Below are 21,458 nucleotides of genomic sequence, written 5' to 3'. Positions count from 1 at the left end.
GCTAACAAAGTTGAAATGCCGTACTCTAGTTCATTTGAGACAAATATCATGCCAATAACTAGAAATACCGACTCTGAATCATACGTGGATGAAGCCTCTAATCCTTCTTTGTTGTCTTTGGGGTCGCATCAACTCTCAGATGCAGCAACTCAAACACATATATCTGTGCTGTCAGAAGATCTCAGCACTAACTCCTTCCCTACTGAAACTCTGAATCCAACCTTTTGTATTCTGCAATCAACTGAATTCCAGGAACTACTCTTTAATACTATGCAGAAAATCCTCATTCAAACTCAGCTAATCAGCGTACCTCATACTGCAAAATCTGATATTCTCCTGGATTCTAATACACTCAATGAAGGAAACTGCGAGCTATCCATGGAGATTTGTGGTATAAAAACAATATTAACTAATCAACAGGCTGAAATTTCCGACATTAACGCCCAAATTAAAAATCTCACATCAGTTATGTCTTGCCACTTAAGGGAAGCTAGGAAGAATTCTGAACCTACTCTTGAAACTAATGGGCTCAAAGTGAATAGGAATTCTTCATTACCTGACGATGCCCTCAGTACTGAGACCAGATCTTCACCTTCCACTGGCCTCAATACTTCTACTGCTGCAAATATTAATTTGCCCAAGCCTGCTAACATTCATGATTCAAGTCATTCAACAGAGCAATTTATTGCCAAACAGACTCTGTTAGATGATTCTTCTGATGTAAATAGAACCACTCCTACCACCTGCTTTCCTCTGCGGAACAGTTCTGTCTGTACCTCTATTTTACAAGATCAGAGTCACCAAGCGGAATCCTCTTCAACATCAGTTAAGGCAACATATGCAAAAATAACTGCTGCCACATCTAGTGAGGTCTGCAAACCTGTCTGTAGATCTGCCGCCACAGTGAGTAAACCTGTTTCTGATTGTCAGTCTCAAATATCACACCAAAGATCAAAACAGAACAAACCTTCAGAAAATGTTAAAGCCTCTATATCTCAAGATACTTCCTCCAAGCTTCCAGCCAAAACTCATCAAACACAGAATGTAACTACTGCAGAAAAATCTCAGTTACTCAAACATAAGTATAATATCACAATTATTCCCACAAAAGACCGAATTTTTCTTTCTAGACTTGGACCCGCCACTAAATCTGAAGACCTTATCAACTTAATTAAAGAAGAATATGGTTTCGGAGTAGATGTCCGTTCTCTGAAGACACGGTGTCCCGCCTACTCATCTTTTATAATAACATGCCTTCCATCACAAACAGAAAAAGTGCTGAATCTAAGATCCCTTTTATCAGGGGCTCTAGTAAAACGCTTCACGGACAGACCATCAAGGAAGTCCAAAATCTCTTCTCCACAGGCATAGCAATCAGATACCTGCTATCTACACATACTACGTTCTCCTCTCGTCATAGAATCCCCAGATCCCAACTGTTCAATGTTTACCTTCAGAATTGCAGGAGTATAATTAGCAACCTAAACCACTTCAGAGCAATCCAAGGCTCACATATTTACGACATTTACCTGCTCACTGAAACCTGGCTCTCCATAAATATTGATGATCAGGAGATTATAGATGGACAATATACAATCCATAGAAAGGACAGAGGATCTCGTGGAGGCGGAGTAGCTATTATACATTCTAACCATATGCTCTGTGAAATTGCATCAAATTTCACAAATATTGAATCAGTATACTGCCTTCTTCATCTTGGCAAGTTAAAAGTTTTAATAGTATTGCTTTATTTTCCACCTCCCTTAACTAATATCGACCTCCAGTACTTAGAAAGCTCGCTGGAATCTATCTTCCCACTAATTCAATCTGCCAACATAGCAATGGTTTTGGGTGACTTTAACTGTCAACTGGCCAATTTAGGATCTTCTTCTCCATCACTGCAGACTAGGGCTCTCTTTAATATGCTTCACAGCTATGGTCTTGAACAAATTTGCAATTTTCCAACCAGAGAAAATGCCTACCTCGACCTGATATTTTCCTCTACTCATATAGATGTTCACAATGACAACCCTATATTTCACTCGGATCATTCGCCAATTACTTTTGACATCACAGTGACCTCTCATAACTTCAAATGCAGCTCCCGTTCTCCACGATTCAATTTCAGACTGGCTGACTGGCCTCTGCTCAACCTAGCTCTAAGAAATGTAGACAAGCAGCTCGCTGACTCTATGGATGACATCGATGTGCTCACCAGCAACCTGATTAACTGTGTCCATTCAGTTATATCTGACATTGTTCCTCAATCCCATCTTACCACACGCTCTACCTACCCGCACTGGTATAACAGCTAATTAATACATAAAATTAAATCCAAAGAATTTTATAGAAACAAATATAAGCAATCAGGTGACAGCCAATATTACGAAATATTCAGCCAACTCCGCAAAGAAGTGAAAACGCTCATATTAAACTCTTACAATATGTATACAGAGTCAGTTCAGGATAGTCTGCTTACTCACAGAGATATCAAACCATTCTGGAATTTCATGAAGCATAAGAATATAACCAGTAGAAAGTTACAACTCCATAAAGCAGATGGAATTCTCTTATCTGATGAATTCAGTATTGCTCAAGAGTTTGCCAAACACTTTTCTAGAATTCAAACAAATGATACATTGAGACCTGCCTCATTTCCTGACTTCACACCTGTTAAAGATGATATCCTCATTAACCTCTTTATCACTGATGAAGATTTAAATTCGGCATTAAAAAGCATGAGAAATGACTATACTAGAGGTCCAGATGACATTCCAGGCTTATTTTGGAAAATGACTGTCACTACATTAAAACCCCTCATACTGCGGATCTTCATCTTGTCTCTCAGGCTGGGGAAGTATCCTAAGCACTTTAAGCAGGTCAATATAGTTCCTATTTTCAAAAAAGGTGATAGAAATGACATATCTGATTACAGACCCATAACCTTGCAAAACAGCCTGGCTAAACTCTTCGACACAGCAGTAACAAACATCTCTTCGAATTCTTCAGGCCTTTCATCAATCAGAATCAACATGGTTTCTGCAGTGGCAAGTCAGTAGTCACAAATTTACTTCCTTTCTGGCAATACACCTCGGAAGCTCTTGATAACCACCTACAAGTTGATGCAGTCTACACAGACATATCTAAGGCATTTGATAAAGTCCCGTACGAGCAACTTCTGGAAAAACTTAAGCTATATGGTATCCGTGACCCTTTGCTCTCATGGCTACACAGCTATATTACGCATTGTTCCTTGAGAGTTATCATCGATCAAGTGAACTCAGACTGTTTTATACCACTAAGCGGAGTACCACAAGGCTCTCCCTTAGGTCCTCTTCTCTTCATTGTTTTCGTAAATGATCTTCCTTCTTTCATCTACACCTCCAATGTTCAAGTTGCTCTCTATGCAGATGATCTTAAGATCTACTCAGCAGTGAAGGAGATTACCGATTCTCAACAGCTTCAATGTGCTCTCAGTAAATTCTCTCTGTGGCTATCTCTGAATGGCTTGTCTGCTAACCCCTCGAAGTGCAAAGTAATCTCTTTCTCATCTTGCAGATCTCCACAACTAATGAATACGGAGTACACTGTTAACTCTGTGATCATCGAAAGGTGTGACCAAGTTAACGACTTGGGGATTCTCTTTTCCAGCAGTGCTAAATTCGATGCCCATGTCCTTAAAATCACCAGCAAAGCATTCAAAACACTGGGATTCATCAAACGGAACACATACAAGTTCAAAAACTACAGATATGCGGTTATCCTTTATAAAACTATTGTTCTGCCAATCCTTGAATTCAGTTCACCCATCTGGAATCCTCACACAAAGACTTTAACTAACAAAATTGAAGCAGTCCAAAAATATTTTGTCCGTTACCTTACGTACCGCAATCCTCTATTCTATCACTCAGTGTGTTATGAATCGCTGTGTGATTACTTTCATCTGAAGCCTCTGTGCACTAGAAGAGTTACTGCTGACATCGCCCTTCTAGCCAAAGTAATCACTGGAATTTATGAAGCATCTGATATCCTGAGTAAAATAAAGTTCAATGCTCCCTGTAGACAAGTCAGGAACCTTACACCGTTTCGCCTTGACTCTGCCAACACGGACTTTATGAAGTTCAGTCCACTGAACAGAATCAGCAAATGACTCTCTCATTGACTTCTTTGACAACTCCCAATCACTGATGAACTCCATCCACAAGTTTGCCTCTTCTCTTAAACTGCAAAGTGACTAGCTCACATCTAATTATTGTAGCTTATTATTTGTTGTATTATTTTTCTATTCTCTAACGGATTAATTATTACTTGTTTTACCGGTAACTTAACTTAATACAATCCTCTTTTGTACATATGCTTTTATTGTTTGAATCTATATCAATGTTTATCGTCCTGTTGGATTTCATATCATTGTTATTATGTTTATTGATCTGATCTCAGATACACTGTTAATGGTTACCTGTTGTGTATCTTGCTATTAATAAAATAAAATAAAATAAAATATTGTTGCACATGAAAGACTACTGTACAAATTGGAGAGGTATGGCATTAAGTTACTGCTATGGATTAAGGGATGGTTGAGTGGGAGAAGACAGAGTGGTAATCAATGGACACTGCTCTTCATAAACTAATGTTATTAGTGGAGTCGCCCAGGGTTCAGTATTGGGCCCATTATTATTTTCTATATTTATCAATGATATTAATGAAGGTATATCAGGCTTAATGTCCAAGTTTGCAGATGATACGAAGGTTGGCAGGGTTGTAAATGACAGTACACTACTACAACGGGATCTAGAAAAGTTGGGCAGATGGGTTGAGAAGTGGCAACTGAAGTTTAACATTGACAAATGCAAAGTACTGCATATGGGAAGCAGTAACCCCAGAGTAACCTACCAACTGTGTGGTACTATACTCAAGGTAGTGGAGAATGAAAAGGACCTGGAGTTAATTGTGCAGTCAGATATGAAGTTTTCTGAACAGTGCAGACAGTCTGCCAGAGCAGCTCATGGAGTCTTGTCAATGATATACAGGAATTTTACTAGCAGAGATAAGGAGGTGAGTATCCTCTTGTATAAGCCACCATGAGTACTGCGTACAGGTCTCGAGGTCTCATTTTAAGAAGGATGTAGAGTTATTAGTATGAGTACAGAGAAGGACAACTGGATTGGGGAACAAAGGGTTGCTCTTACCAAGAAAGGCTTGAGTTCTGCAAATTGCAGAGCCTGGATACTAGGCACCTGCAAGGTGATCTGAACGAGGTGTATAAGGCCTTGAATGGTGTGAGCAAGCTCAATGCTGATGGGATTCTTTCTCAGATTACACACCTGAGGGGGCATAAATTAAAAGTGAGGAAAGACAGTTATAGAACAGACGTGTGGAAATTTGCCTTTAGCCAGCAGTTGGTTGATTGCTGGAACAAACTTCCATTGGTCATTGTGGAAGTTGATAGCTTAAATAAATTCCAGGAAGAACTGGACAAACTTTTGGAGGGAATGGATGGGTGAATAAAGTGTGCTTTCTTGCATCATATGCCTATAATAATGCTAATGTGTCTTGTATAATAATCTGGTAATTTAATTAGAAATAAATCAGATATTTTTCATTTTATAAGATAACTGATGACAGCATTTTTTTCAGTATATAATCTGGGTCAGAGATTTTCAAACCCAATGGTGAGATTTAGGGGGTTATTGAATTATGCGACCTTCCTTCTGTTCATTGAGCCTTTTTGTTTGTGATGAGATGGAACCCAAGCAGACAAAATGCTGCTTTTATTTTGTTATTGCATAAATTAGGCATAGCCTTATTTTATACATAATATTGAGAAAAATAGATTTGCTATTTAATGCAACGATCTTATAATGTGGAGTCCTTTCACCTCAGTATAGCACTACTCTAATGGAAAAGCACACTGCTGTTTTATTTAAAGTGGTGCTGTTACTTATTTAGACTCTGATTTGACAATTTTTGAGTCTCACTGGTGGGTAAGCAGGCGCTAAGAAGACTTGAACTACCTAGTGATGAGATATATCCACAGTATGTGAGATGCAAGATGGTATATCAGTATTAAAAAAAAAATGAAGAAAATTTAGAGCACATAGCCTCATGCTATGGGAGCTATAAAACATTATTATACAAGTAAGGCATAGCCTCATCTTGTACATAGCATGGTTGAAACCACAGTGTGGGTAATGGCATACAATTTAAATAAATAGTAGTATTCTTCTCCATTGGAACAGTGTGTGTTATTTAGAGTAGTGCAATACCCAAGCAATAATTTGTGGCAAAGGGCCTCCAAAATATGAGTTTGATGCACTAAAGAGAAAACCTAGTTTGCTCAATGCTGTGCACAAAACAAACAAGGCAATGCCCAACTCATACAACAATGTTTTCCAGCTCTCATAGCATGAGGCCTTATGTGCTAAATTTACTTGAATATGTTTATTTATGTACAGTCGAACTTGGTTATAACAAGCAGGGAAATAACGAGATCATGGCTGTAACAAGCAAAAAGCCATAATGATTTTAATCTACGCATATTCCCATACCATTGCTCACTGTTATAACGAGCATACAACATGAATATACCGAGCAAATTTTGGTAACTATGCATCATCATCATGAACTTGGTCTGGCTTAGGTCTTTTAAGACCTGTTCCATTGTAGTTCTTGGAGGTGGTTTTGATCTCGCCATTGTTGTCTTGGTCGACCCACATCTCTCTCTTGCCTGTAGGTTTGTAGTTAAAGGCTAATTTTGGGATCCAGTCTGGGTTCATTCTTTCTGTGTGGCTGATCCATTTTTCCTGATACCGTTTTATGTCATTTACAATGTTATCTACTTTTAATTTCTCGCGGATATCTATATTTCTTTGGTGGTCTAGTCTTGTAAAGCCTAATAATGGTCCTAAAAATTTCATTTGTGCTGCTTCTAGTTTGTGTGCATCTTTCTTATTTATGACCAAAGTCTCACAGCTGTAGAAGCGTAGAAGCGGGCTGGTTTTGAAGTGATGTTGTGCAGTCATAATTTTGTTTCGGTTGTCATTTGTTTTCCGAAGTGGCGTTTAATTGTTTCATTCATTTTATTATATTTTTGTAGTTTAGTGTGGATGTCTTTCCCTTCATTTGATATTAGATTTCCCAAATAGGTGAAGTCAGATATTTGTTCTATTATTTTATCATCAATAACAATTTTGACTCTTTGTATGTTCTTTCCACATAATCCCATTGATTTTATTTTTGAGGTGGAGATTTTCACCTCGTACTTTTTACCTATTTTATTAAGTTCATTTATCTGTAGTTCATCTTCGGATTTTGCGATTATAACTGCAAACATTCTTAATTGCTCAGGTTGTCAGAAAAACCAAATTCTTGGAATAGACGAAAATGAAAAGGGCAACTTAGCTTTATGACCACCTGCATCGGATTAGCAGCCGGTTTATGACCTTATCCTCCAAGGACAGGGGCCTATGCAATAGTGCATTGGCATTTTGCTTGTCACATTACCCTATTTACAGATTGTCTTGTATTCATTGAACCATAAATTTAATTTGGGACTTCTAAGAACTTTGTATGCATTTTGGGACTTCTAAGAACTTTGTATGCAGATCACTTTATCATTTTAAAGTAAAATCAGAAACGAACCCTTCCTTCGGAAACATGTCTACCAACAAAAGAAAGTGTCTCTCAATTCGCGAAAAAGTCAAAATTATTCGTGAGTTAGAATGTGGTACAAAAAATGTTGAAGTGTGTAAAAAGTTTTCTTTGTCCTCTTCAAGTGTATCGACATTGTGGAAGAATAAAGATGTTTACATATCGGCACTGGAAAAGAACATAACAGAAAAAAAAAAAAAATGTAGAAAGTGAGAGGTTAGAAACGTTGAGGAAGCATTGCTTCAAAGATTCATCACACAAAGAAGTGATGGAGTTTCAACAGACAGTCTGATCTTGAAGGCTCAGGTGGAAAAATTTGCTAAACAATTTGGACGTGATGATTTTGTGGGTAACAGCAATTGGCTAGATCGATTTAAAAACCATTGTTTATGCACAAATTAGTGGAGAACCTCGATCTGCAGATCCAATAATGGCAAATGAATGGATTGATCGTGTTTAGGCAGAAATCAGGAAAGATTTCAATGAGAAGACATCTACAGTGGTTGTGCTACTGCAAGAGGATCTAGAATGGTTCACCACAAATGGTTCACCACACAAAGAAGTGATGGAGTTTCAACAGACAATCTGATCTTGAAGGCTCAAGTGGAAAAATTTGCTAAACAATTTGGATGTGATGATTTTGTGGGTAACAGCAATTGGCTAGATCGATTTAAAAACCATCGTTTATGCAAAAATTAGTGGAGAACCTCGATCTGCAGATCCAATAATGGCAAATGAATGGATTGATCGTGTTTAGGCAGAAATCAGGAAAGATTTCAATGAGAAGACAAGTTGTGCTACTGCAAGAGGATCTAGAAAACTTGGGCAGATGGGCTGAGAAGTGGCAACTGAAGTTTAACATTGACAAATGCAAAGTACTGAATATGGCTAGCAGTAACCCCAGAGGAACATACCAACTGTGTGGTACTACACTTATGGGGTAGAAAATGAAAAAGACCTGGGAGCGATTGTACAGTCAGATATGAAGTTTTCTGAGCAATACAGACATGCTGCCAGAGCAGGTCATGGGGTATTGTCAATGATATACAAGAATTTTGCTAGCAGGGAAAAGGAGGTGATTATCCCTTTGTATAAGGCAATGATCAGGCCATGCCTTGAGTACTGCATACAGGTCTGGAGGCCTCATTTTAGGAAGGATATAGAGTTGCTTGAGCATGTACAGAGAAGGGCAACAAAGGGGTTCTCCTAACAAGAAAGGCTTAAGTTCTGAAAATTGCAGTGGCTGGAGACTAGGCACCTGTGAGGTGTATAAGGCTTTGAATGGGTTGAGTACACTGAATTCTGGTGGGATTCTTCTGCTTGCTCAGATTATGAACCTGAGGGGGCATAAATTCAAAATGAGGAAAGCCAGTTGTAGAATAGATGTGCAGAAATTTGCCTTTAGCCAGTGGGTGGTTAATTGCTAGAACAAAATTTCCATCTGTCGTTGTGGAAGTTGATAGCTTAAATAAATTCAAGGAGTAACTGGACAAACGTTTAGAGGGAATGGTTGTGTAAAATTGTTTTTTTTTTTTTTTTTGGCTGATGCTACATAAGCTGATACACTTGCTTTCTTGTATCACATGCCTCTATTACTACTATAACGCCGACAAAACAGAACTTTTTTATAATTTGACACCTGACAATACATTTAAATTCAAAGGGCAAAAATTGTTGGTGGAAAAAAAAATCAAAGGCTCGCTTGACAGTGCTCATATGTACAAATATGACAGGAACTGATAAAAAAAACTTTGTTATCGGAAAATTGCTAAAACCTCGGTGTTTCAAAAAAAAGTAAGGAAACTTCCTGTGGATTACACTCCACACAAGAAAGCTTGGATGACTTTGGATGTTTTTCAGCAATACGTAAATGATTGGAATAAGGAGCTATTCAAAAAGAAGAAAAATATTTTATTGTTAGTTGATAACCGTCCTGCCCATCGCCAGATTTAAAATTCGTCCAACATTAAACTAGTGCTTCTGCCTCCCAATGCAACATCAATTTTACAACCAATGGACATAGGTGTAATCAAGAGTTTGAAAGGATTTTATAAAAGATTTCTAGTTCTACATCTGATCAGTCAAAGAGAACAGAAACTTACTGAGTCTATATCGATATTGGGTGCTATAAATTTATTGAATGATGCGGGGAACAACATTACTTCAACAACCATATCAAATTGCTTCAAGAAATCGAAATAAATTAAATTCAAATGAAATTTCAATTGTAGATGAAGAAGATGGAAACAAAGAAAACAACTTATCACTATCCGAATGGTTGCTATGTAACAGTGTTGTAGGTACATGTAACAATGTTGTTTAATACAGATAACATCGATGAATTTGTACGAGTTTGCAATACTGATGGCCAAAATAGATATATTTAAGAGGTTTTGCTTACAAGTTTTATAAGAAATTGTCTTTCTGTTAATGGATTATTTTATAATATAAGTGATTTTTTGGTGTATACAAAAAAGTACCATACGTACTAATGAGTTTCCCATATATAGGGTTAATGGTTAAAAGAGATTCTTGTTTTTTTTTAGATAAGAAAGTGCAATATATGATGTAAAAACACATTTAAACCTTCATGTTCTATATGATAATCAGTATTAATATCAAAATAAATTTTGTTACCATAAAGGGAACAACTCCACATACATATAGGTAGCTAATCTATTAGATCTTCCATAAACACATTTTTTGCTAACATTTGAGCTTAAATAAATCGGTCAACTACTGAGTGCCGGGCACTCAGGATGAAGGGTCCATAGTCACGAATGGTCGTTAGTGTAGTATCTCAAATAGAGAGCTTTATGGTAACTGAAAAAAGTTTCTAGTACCCCAGCTTAGCCTAAAACTGAGGAACTAATGAAAACGTTGTCTATTTGAGTCTTTCCAGTTGTTGTGAATGACAAGGATGGGAGAAGCGACTCAGACTTCTTCCTGGAGAAGCGACTAGCAGGTGAGGGCTGTGCAAGACACCGTAAGGCGCCTTCGTAGCCAGGTGGGAAGGAGCAGCAATGCGTAGCACACGCTTCTTGATTAGACCGGGGTTCGAGCCCATCACCACCAAATACGGAGGATGCGGAAAGGTCAGGGAATGACCACCGCATATTCCCGGAGCAATATGGCCTTAGTTGCTAATGCTCCTAAAAAACCACATAACAACAACAACAACAATAACAGCAAGACACCGTGCAGGTGCCTTTCCACCACCACCACCACCAACCCCTATCGGAATAGTTTTCCCTTGATAAGTATCGAATAGTGCATAGCTAATGTGATTTTTAAATGTTTAGCTCCATTAATGACGGAAATAGAGGGAAGGACACGAAAATTACTCACATTTTCCTGTCTGGCATCGCCATTTTTAATTTAAAAAATATTTTAAAATTATATTTTAAACCTACTCGTTGAGCTCTTTTCAACGACATATAATAAGCTATAGGTTGTCGACAACATTTTTGTCCCCACTTCTCAGACAAATTTTTGTCAACAACAATCAATACGGCATTATGTTGGCCTACATGATGTACAAACCCATGCAAAATTTCAAGTCAATAGGTTGAGTGGTTCCAGAGATAAAATGCCGTGACAGACGGACGGACAGACAAACAACCGAGTGACATAAGGGTCCTTTGTTAGACTATGGACCCTAAAAATGTACTGTTGCAGCTAGTTAAATTTGAAACCAGTTGGTTCCAAGGCCAGTCGATTCAATCTGTGGTGAGTCAGCCCAACTCACTTATCATCCTACACTGAATGAAAAGGACCTCAGTGCAGCAGAAACAAATTAACTTGTCACCAGTAAACAAATTTTAAGCATCAGCTTCAGTCAAATAAAGTGAAAGATGATGTTTTTTTTTTTTTTGGACATTCACAGGAGTTCTCGTGGATTTTTTCTGGGCAGAGAAACACAGTCATGGGAAATTTACTTTACCTTATTAAAAATTTAAAGTTGAATATCAGGAAGGGCAACTATGCATTCCAAATTTTGAATGCAAACAACACCAATGAAACTGAGCTATTGATTAACTGCACCTTATTATCTATTAAGTATTTATAAAAACAGGTTCTAATAGTTTTGGGTTCAGATCAATCTATTAGTTATTTTAGAGGGCTTTTTGTTATGATCGCTACTTTGATCAAAAGTGTGGTATGGTCACTTTATGGTGTAGTCTCTATCATGTATTATGTTTTTGTTTATACTCCGGCACAACCACAAGGCCAGGGGAGTGAATCATGAATACAATCATTAATTGTATTTAGCAGTCATGGGCTTGTACCATGGATTACTCAGAGTGCTTGCTCCTGACCACTTGGCTGGGTATCTGTACAATTGTGTATAGATATAGCAGCTAGCCAATTTTAACATGATATTGGCCAGTAAACACACACACTTATACATATGAAAATCCTGGGATAACTCACAGAGAGAACCTTGCTCCTTCTCTATCGCCACTTCAGATTGTCTAATTGCAGCTTTGATTGAAGGGGCTTCAGATTTTGCCAGGATTTGAACCTAGACCTCACAAAATTAATGACAAATAGTGAAATTATTATATCAGGGGATCACCAATTACAATTCACATCACTAGGGCATTTAAAGAAAAAGTACAGAAATATATTAAATTTTAAAATATTACTGCTATTTTATTCGCTAACTGTCACCAGAGACCACCTACTATTTGATATGAGGGATGAGTAGTAGATCCCTCACATCAGAGAGGAGGTAAAGCAGGTTGCCACAACATTATCTCATCTTTTAAATAAATGCAAATTAACCTTCTTTGGTAATGATATTTGTTTGAGCGTAATACAATTCCAAGGCAGTGCAGACCCTACCACACACACGGAGGAGATGAGAAAATTCTTCTACACTATATACTGTTTACACATCTACACACATATAAGCAGGAAACCGGGTGTATGACATTCCACAATGTACTTCTGTTTATGTAATTTCTCCTTTTCTTCAAACTTCTTATTTTATCAACTTAATTTCTTCTATTTTTTGAACTTCTTTCACTTTTTTTTTAATTCTAAAATTCTGAGGCTAAGTGACATGTTCTGTGGCACATAATATGCAGGGAAACATTCTTGTTTTCCGTGGAGCCAAAGCGCCAGTTGGCTTCATGTTCAGCAGAGATATGGGTAAGAGGAGAGTACTAGAAACGAGTACCATGTAGGACACTTGTTTTGTAGTACTCTCCTCCTATACAGTACCTAACATTAGAATTCTGCATTAAGAAAATATTGCATGTGTATGTGAATGCACATATCCCTTTATTTTTTTAAATTGACATCTTTTTGTGTTACAGAATGAAAAATATTCATTAAATATGTAATAAGTGTTGCAACTAACCTTTCTTGATGTTTTAAACCAGAGAAATTGGATGGAATTTTCAAGCATTTAAATAGTTTTATTCCCAGTTGAATCATAATAAAATGAAAAGCTTATTATCTACAGTGAATTAAAGAAATATAGATTATTTGTAGCATCAGAAGAGAAAACATAATTTAATACTGGTAATAAAAGTACAGTTATTGTTTTTACCTGGCCTTCCCCAATCTCTGACAGCATTACTAACGTGGTAATATTCTGCTCTTTGACCATCCTCCAAAACTCTGTGATAGTATTATCCAGAGGATCTTGTGTGATGATGAATGATAGAGACCTGTCATACCCCTAAGAATAATAAATGATGATCACTGATAAACATAAATGATAAACATGATGAAAAAACATTTTTATTGTCAGTGATGCCTACATGAAATCAATTGACAGAAGTGTGTACAAACGAAACTGCAGAAATAGTAGGAAAAATGGAAGATAAACAAAAACTTCGGTACCTCTTGTTTGAACAGTTGCTGTATAAAACATAAATGATAAACATGATGAAAAAACATTTTTATTGTTAGTGATGCCTACATGAAATCAATTGACAGAAGTGTGTACAAACGAAACTGTAGGAAAAATGGGAGATAAACAAAAACTTTGGTACCTTCTTGTTTGAACAGTTGCTGTATACCCCACTATAAAGTCATAAATGCCATATATTGTTTAAAACTCTTTGTGTTAAAGTGAATATAAGATATTGTTACTTCATTAAGCAGTAGGGCAGATTTTGAGAATTTTACACTTCATTCAGTGATTCTGCTTTCTTTAAAAATCATCCAATTCATCTGTCATGCTGTTTAACAAGTATTAGTAATGGCCATATGGTGCAAGGAAGCCTAAGGCTTCCTTGCACCATATGAAGTTTGAGGAGGAACAACAAATATTAAGGACTTATTTTGCTGATTTACAGTACATAATACTATTACGTTAACTTGTCATTTCAGTTTGTACATGTAAATGCAATAAAATGTATGTTTGGTTGTCATGATTTCATTTGCATGATTTCTCATATTTCCATTAACTACACATTTTACCCTTTGGGAAGATATTTATGGCAATTAGGTGGAGCTTTTTATTGGATTTTATTCACAGAGATATATACCAAATGCATTTCGAACATTTCTGCAACCCACAGTGCAGCGCAAAACACATTATTTGCAAAATTCACAAGTCATGCAGTTTTTTTTTGTCTGCCACTGTATAATGCTGTAATGAAAAAAACCAAGAATGCAGCAAATTACTCTTCTCCAGATTGGAGAAGGGTAATTTTCTGCCCAATTTTAGTATTACTAGGGGCAAATTATGCAAGCTTATACAGCATATAAGGGCATGTAAATTGAAATAGGGTGGTTATAGTATAGATGTGCAAAAATTTGCTTTCAGTTAGAGAGTGACTGATTGTTGGAACAAACTTCCATCTGGTGACAAGTTACTAGAGGGGGATGGACAGATAGGATAGGCAGGGTTGTTTTTTTTTTTTAATTATTTAATAATAATAATTATTATTATTACTAGCCATATGGTGCAAGGAAGCCTGAGGCTTATACTGCACCAGCCAAAAAAAAAATTCTGAATTACCTTGAGAAAGAGAAAGCCAGAAGTAGAAGGGAATCACCAAGAAAGAGAAGAATGATGATATCCAGCTCAGGATCCTGGGTGTGCCAAGCCCATACTCACTAGATGTAAGCCCTGGGGTTAAACAAACTGTCCTGGGTGGAAACAGGTTTCTCTCTCTCAAGGTAATTTTTTTTAGAAATTTTTTTTTTTTGGCTGGTGTAGCATAAGCCTCAGGCTTCCTTGCACCATATGACTAATAATAATAATCAGTCAAAAAAAAAAAAAAAAACTCCTACCTATCTTATCTGTCCATCCCCTCCAGTAACTTGTCTAATCCTCCCTTAATTTATTCAAACTACCCAACTTCACAACAACAGATGGAAGTTTGTTCCAACAATCAATCACTCTAACTGAAAGCAAATTTTTGCACATCTATAACTACAACCACTCTATTTCAATTTAAATTTACATGCCCTTATATGTTTGTTTGAGCAAGCATTAGGATGACATCCAAATTTAATTTATTGAAGCCATTTAAGGCCTTAAATACTACTTCAATCATGTCTCCACACAGATGTGTAGTTTACAGAATTTGTAGTTTGTACTTCTGTAAACTACACAGATGTGTAGTTTACAGAAGTTTACAGAGGGATGTAGATATTCCAACATATCTACATCCCTCCTAAAATGAAGCTTCCAGTTCTGTATGCAGTATCCAAGATGTGGCCTAATCCTTGCCTTTATGCAATGGGATAATCACTTCCTTGTTCCTGCTAGCAAAATTCTGTATATCACTGACAAAATCCCATGCATTGTCCTAACAGCCTGTCTAAACTGCTCAGAAAATTTCATGTTAGATTATTATACCTAGGTCTTTTTCTTTCTCCACTACCTCAAGTACAGTACTACCCAGTTGGTATATTATTCTGGGATTACTGCTTCCCATACTTTACCATTTTCAATGTTAAATCTTAATTGCTACTTCTCAGCTTATCAGTCCAGTTTTTCTAGGGCTTGTTGCAGCAGTACATCTTGATTTCTGTCATTTACTATCCTGCCAACCTTTGTATCATCTGCAAACTTAGACAATATGCTTGATATACTTTCATCAATATCATTAATAAATATTGAAAACTTTAAGAGGCCCAGTACTGAATCCTGGCTCCACTAATAACATTAGTCCAAGAAGAGCAGTGCCCATTTATAACCACTAAGCCATCCCTTTACCTATAGCAGTAACTTGCTTCTAATGCTGCATTGCTTCAATTTATATAGCAGTCTTTCATATGGAACAGTATCAAAAGCTTTGCTGAAATGTAGGTATATGGTATCAAGATTATTATTTTTTGCATCCAGTTCCTTTGTTATTATGTTGTAGTGCCAGTCAGACTGGTCAGTTGAGATCTTCCCTTAATGAATGCATGCTGTGATTGCCTTATAACTGCATTCCTGTCAAGCTGCCCCTGCATTACTTTTTTAATCACTGCCTCCATGAACTTCCTGGGAACAGAAGTCAAAGTTACAGGTCTATAATTACTCACTTTCCCTTTGACCCCCCCCCCCCCCTTATGAATAGGGGAGACATTTGCACATCTCCCCTGTATCCAAGGAGTAATAATTATGGCTAGAGGTTTATTTTCCTCTTTTGTTGTTGCATATTTTAGTGTAATTGGACAGATTCCATCAGCCCCAAGTGCCTTATTCACTTTTAGCTTCACAATTTCTTTTCCACTTTCCTCTCAGTTATCATAAAATCATTCAGCCCCCAGTTATAAGTTGGTATACTCCTGGTAATGCCATCCCTAAACCAGAAGTATATCAACTTATAATTGGGAGATAAATAATATTATTTATATTATTTATATGGAATGGAACATGTTTTCACATACACAACATCCTCACAAACTGAGGGACCTGTCCAGGTAAATTGCTTATTCTGTTGTGTAAACAGTTAAAATAAAACCACCCACTTCAAGTGTAAACTAAACTAAATAAGAATAAAATAAGCACAAAGAGAGAAGTCATTATATTCATATAATTACCTGGATAAATGAAGCATTGATGTAGGAGGAATGATCCCTTGATGGTGACGGAGGCAGAATAACCCTATTCATATCATCTGTATAATAATATTACTATTTAGTGAATTTTAATAATTCTACTAATTAGAATAAAACTTTTAAATAGTTTATTTTGCTCTTCTTGTTTAAGTTTTAACCATATGGTCATAACATAATTTAAAAAATGATGATCCAGTATTTAAATTTGTATATCAAAACTAAAGTTTAGTTCAAATAGTTAAAATCCTTTTAATAGCATTTTACTTAATTTAGCACATATTATTTTTTAATGAATGGCTAGTGGTTTGGCTAGACACTTACAAAATCTGATTAAAAGTATAATTATGTGGTTGTTCATAATGAATTTTATTATATACAAAGTATTACAATAAGTAAGTTAAACTCCCACACAACAGAACTATGTTTCTAGATTCCATGTTGAATCCTAGCATCAGGTCTAATCGGGAAAGAACAAAAGCTAGAACAAACTGGTACAAAAATAGAAAACTCTTTCTATTGTGTACAGCAAAACACCACAAAATATTATGAGTAAAATTTCACATATTATAAAACATTATCAAGTAAATTAAACCCCCACACAAAATTACTACTTAATAACTGGTGCTGTCTGGAATCCATATTGAATGCTGTCATTGGTCCTAATCAAGAAAAAAATGAAAGCCAAAACAAGCTGTACAAAGTAGAAAACTGTTCTTCTCCCCAAACTATTTTTTTCACCAGTTTGGATTACTATGATTTTTCTGCCACCTAGCTTTACTAGGTGCACAGTTTTACTTGAGTGGCTTTAGAAGTGATTTATTTGTGTTATTTATGTTGAGTTAAGTGAAACATGCTGATAGATGAGGTATTACTATTTATGTAGCTTTGTGCTGCTACCTTTAGTTTTCAGTATAATGTTAAAAAGTTCTTGCTAAAAAGTTATTGCTACTGCTACAGAAGTTAATGTTTTTTTTTTTTTATGTTTAATTATCATGTAAGATGGTTTCTTTTCTCATTATCATTCAGGTAAAATGGTTTATCTAGAATATTACTATTTATTTGGCAAAGCATATTATATGTGCACATCCATTAATTTGAATTTTCACGTGTTTGTCAGTTCTAGAAACTTGAAAATGGAAGTGACTTATAATTGTACATTTCTCCCCCCCCCCCCCTAAAGAATACAAGTTTTGGTATGTTAGAAATCGCAATTTTAAAAAACATATCTTTAATTTTTGAATTTTTCATAAAAAAAATAAAAATGCATTTAATACTGAAATTCATTAAGAAAAAAGTCAAGCACTGATATACTACAAGCACTATATACTTCAAAAAAATCAAAAGTTTTTTTCTTCCAGATATAAAAACAAGTCTCACACCATGTTTATTATGACTCAGGGATGCCACAACTGATTAAGTAGTTCTATCATGTGACATTTAACTTATTTTGTATACAATAAAATTCACCCAATAACAACTAATGTTAAATATATTTCATTATTAATATTTTTGTTCTTCTTTCTAAATGAATAATTTTTGAAGAAATTTAACCCAAAAATATATAGAAACTATTTCTTTAGCTACTATATATAATGATAAATTCAATTTTGGAAAAAAAATTTGTAAAAATTGTACTTGTATTTCACAGTTACATTAATTTCTGGTATTAGTATTATCAGTGGAAAATAATGTGAAAGCATCAGCAAAAAAAACCAAAAAAAAAACCCAGCACTTCCATATCACCTGTTCATTTCGTTTAGTTCTTCCTTGAATTTATTCAAACTATCTACTTCTACAACACCGGATGGAAGTTTATTCCAACAATCAACTACCTGCTGGCTGAAGACAAATTCCCACACACCTATCCCAAAATCATCATTTCCTTTCTCAATTTGAATTTATACTCATTCAATATGCAGTCTGAGCAAGAGGAAGGATTCCATTGACATTGAGCTTACTTAAACCATTCAGAACCTTAAACACCTCAATCAGATCTCCTTGCAATTGTCTATTCTCCAGATGCTGCAGCTTGCAAAGCTAAAGTCTTTCTCGGTACAAGGTCTTTCAATTCTTCTAACAATCAACTGCCTGCTAGCTGAATTTATACTCCCACAATGTGTAGTCTGAGCAACAGGAAGGATTCCATTGATATTGAGCTTATTTAAACCATTCAGAGCCTTAAACACCTCAGTCAGATCTCCTTGCGGTTGTCTAGTCTCCAGATGCTGCAGTTTGTAGAGCTAAAGTCTTTCTTGGTAAGAGCACCCTTTTGTTTCCCCTCACAGATCTTGCTGCTCTTCTCTGCACCCGTTCCAACAGATATAAATTTATTCAAGCTGTCAGCCTGAACTATGAGGTCTCCATACTTGGACACAGTTTTATAAATGCAATCTTACATTTGCCTTATGTAGTGGGATTATGATCTCCCTATCTCTACAGGATATTGTTTGATAAATTACACTAGCCAACAAAAAAAAATTTTTTGTCATACCTCTGCAATGAAAATATGTGATTCTGGAGGAAATAAATGTGCTGATTCCAAAAATCACCATAAAAAGTCTCTATCATGCCTACATCATATGATGTACTAATGTTTAATGTTAAAATAAAGGGATATATACTCAACAATACTAGCAAAAACCCTTGCACCACCCTTGTTCAAATGAATGCTGTCTCTACAAATTAAATCCTTTCACCTACAAGTGCAAGTCCCACTAATAAAAAAAATTTTCATCCCTAGAGTTTTGCAGACTTGTTCAAGTCTAGAATTAATTAACAAGGTTTTCAAGAATTACTGACACATTCTGACCTAGCTCATGGCAATTTTTCAGCATGGAATGCTGAAAAAATGCCATGAGCATTTATCTGACAAATGATCAAATTATGTTCAGTTAATAACATTAGTTCCTACATGAATAATGATGTTCTCTTTACCCTCCTTAAAATCTGACAATCTGTGCTAACATCATTAATCGTTGCTCTAGCAAATGCAGCCTGGTTCTGCTCCACCTATCTTTATTACAAAAAATGTTACCCATCCCTTTAACCTAAGCAGTTGCTCTTGACTGTTCTCTTCTGGGGCTTGAATTGGGGATGCATCATATGGCAGGTCACAAGAAACTTGAGTCCCTGACAAGCTCCCAGTTAAGTTTATTCCTAGGGCTAGAATCCATTTCTTCAAGTAATGCAACAAGTTTTAATTTGAGATCATTACACTCCTTACATTGGGTGCAAAGAAAAGAATTGTCAGTTAAGCTTGGTTTGTCTACTAGACCAACCTTTGAATACATGCCATAGGCTATACAAGCAACAAACTCATGACACACGCTGGAAATGCTTGCAGGCATCTCTGTCTGGGTCCTGATGTCCTTGGACTTTGTATTGTTGTTGTTGTTATTTGGTTTTTTAGGAGCATTAGCAACTAAGGCCATATTGCTTAGGGGATATGTGGTGGTCATTCCCTGACCTTTCCGCATCCTCCGTATTTGGTGGTGATGGGCTCGAGCCCTGGTCTAATCAAGAAGCATGTGCTACACACTGCTGCTCCTGCCCACCTGGCTATGGAGGCACCAACTTTGTATTGAAAGTGGATCTTGTAACAATCATTATTTAGGTAAAATCAGAACTTCAGAAAATTTACAAAATATTGCAGAATTTAAATTAACAAAATATTATAGAAATTAAACTGTTAACAAAACTGTATCCAGTAGTGAAGTTAAAATTAAGCTATCAAAGTTACTGGAAAGAATTTAACTTAACAGATTATACTTTAGAAAAGTTAAGGATTAAATTTATCAAACATTGTAGAAATTAATTTCACAAAATTACTGAAATAAGATTTAACAATTACAGAACTTAAATTTAAACAAAAATTTTGTCTACCAGACACTGGATGTTAATTGCATTCAGTTAAGCCAGAGCCAACTTAAAACATGACTGCTCTCTTCAACTGCCTACATAAATTATATCTGTCACACACATATTTTAGGAAATGAAATTAATTTCAACCCTCAAACTATTATTATTGGGTGTGTACAGAAGCAATGGTTTGTGGTACATAGTGAACCAGCACAGATTTTCAAATTGTCCACCATTTGCTTCTAGGCACTGTTCACAGTGGCAAACAAGTGAATGACAAATGTTATCCAATGTAATGGCTTGCATAGCTTCACTATACACTACCCCACACCCTTCAGGTAGCCTCACAAGTGGAAATGCTGTTGTGGGTAACACAGTTGGTACAATCACCATCCTCTCCACACTGGGCAGAAAAGATCTGAGTTTGAATTCTGATAGTGACACAAGGAATTTTTATTGGCCTTTTTCACAATGTGGCTGAGTTAGTTGGTCTTGAGTGAGGGTAGCATGGTTTTTTTTCCCCTTCTGAAAACTGGTTTTTCACCCAGCACACAGAAAATTGACTACAGAACACACACAATTTACAGACAATATATACACTGCAATATGGTCTTAAGTCAGTAATGCACCTAATAACCCACCAACACGTAGAAATAGAGTGGAGTTAAATCATATGACTATGGAGGTACTCAACAATTTCTCATCAGTCTATGAAATGATTATTGAGATAGGCCCTGACATCATGATGATAATGTGGGGGTGCTCCATCCTGTTGAGAGTAAACCACTTTGATGAGATATACACCAGACTGGTAAATTTGTTGTCATCCCTACATGAATATTTGGATTATCAGGGGACCAATACGTACAGCTATGTTGGTTCAATGTATCACTGAGTTTGGACGTTGCTTCATCTGACCAATCTTGCAT

General features: G+C 36.2%; 1 protein-coding gene across 1 annotated transcript in view; it reads right to left on the bottom strand.

Moving 5' to 3' along the window:
* LOC150086058 (tyrosine-protein phosphatase 69D-like) overlaps positions 1–21,458 on the bottom strand; it is a 495,496-nt gene that overhangs the window by 21,447 nt on the left and 452,591 nt on the right. Inside the window, exons 24-25 of the mRNA XM_090374352.1 lie at positions 16,654–16,730; positions 13,211–13,342 (exon numbers count right to left, since the gene is read on the bottom strand). Coding sequence (XP_090230478.1) covers positions 13,211–13,342; positions 16,654–16,730 — 209 coding nt within the window. The remainder of the gene's footprint in view (positions 1–13,210; positions 13,343–16,653; positions 16,731–21,458) is intronic.

The sequence above is a fragment of the Mastigoproctus giganteus genome, chromosome 5 (genome assembly GCF_048544385.1).
Source record: "Mastigoproctus giganteus isolate SK-2022 chromosome 5, ASM4854438v1, whole genome shotgun sequence".
Lineage (NCBI taxonomy): Eukaryota > Metazoa > Arthropoda > Arachnida > Uropygi > Thelyphonidae > Mastigoproctus > Mastigoproctus giganteus.
The sequence above is the reverse complement of the archived record's forward strand: the minus strand, read 5'-3'. Positions and strand labels throughout refer to the sequence as shown.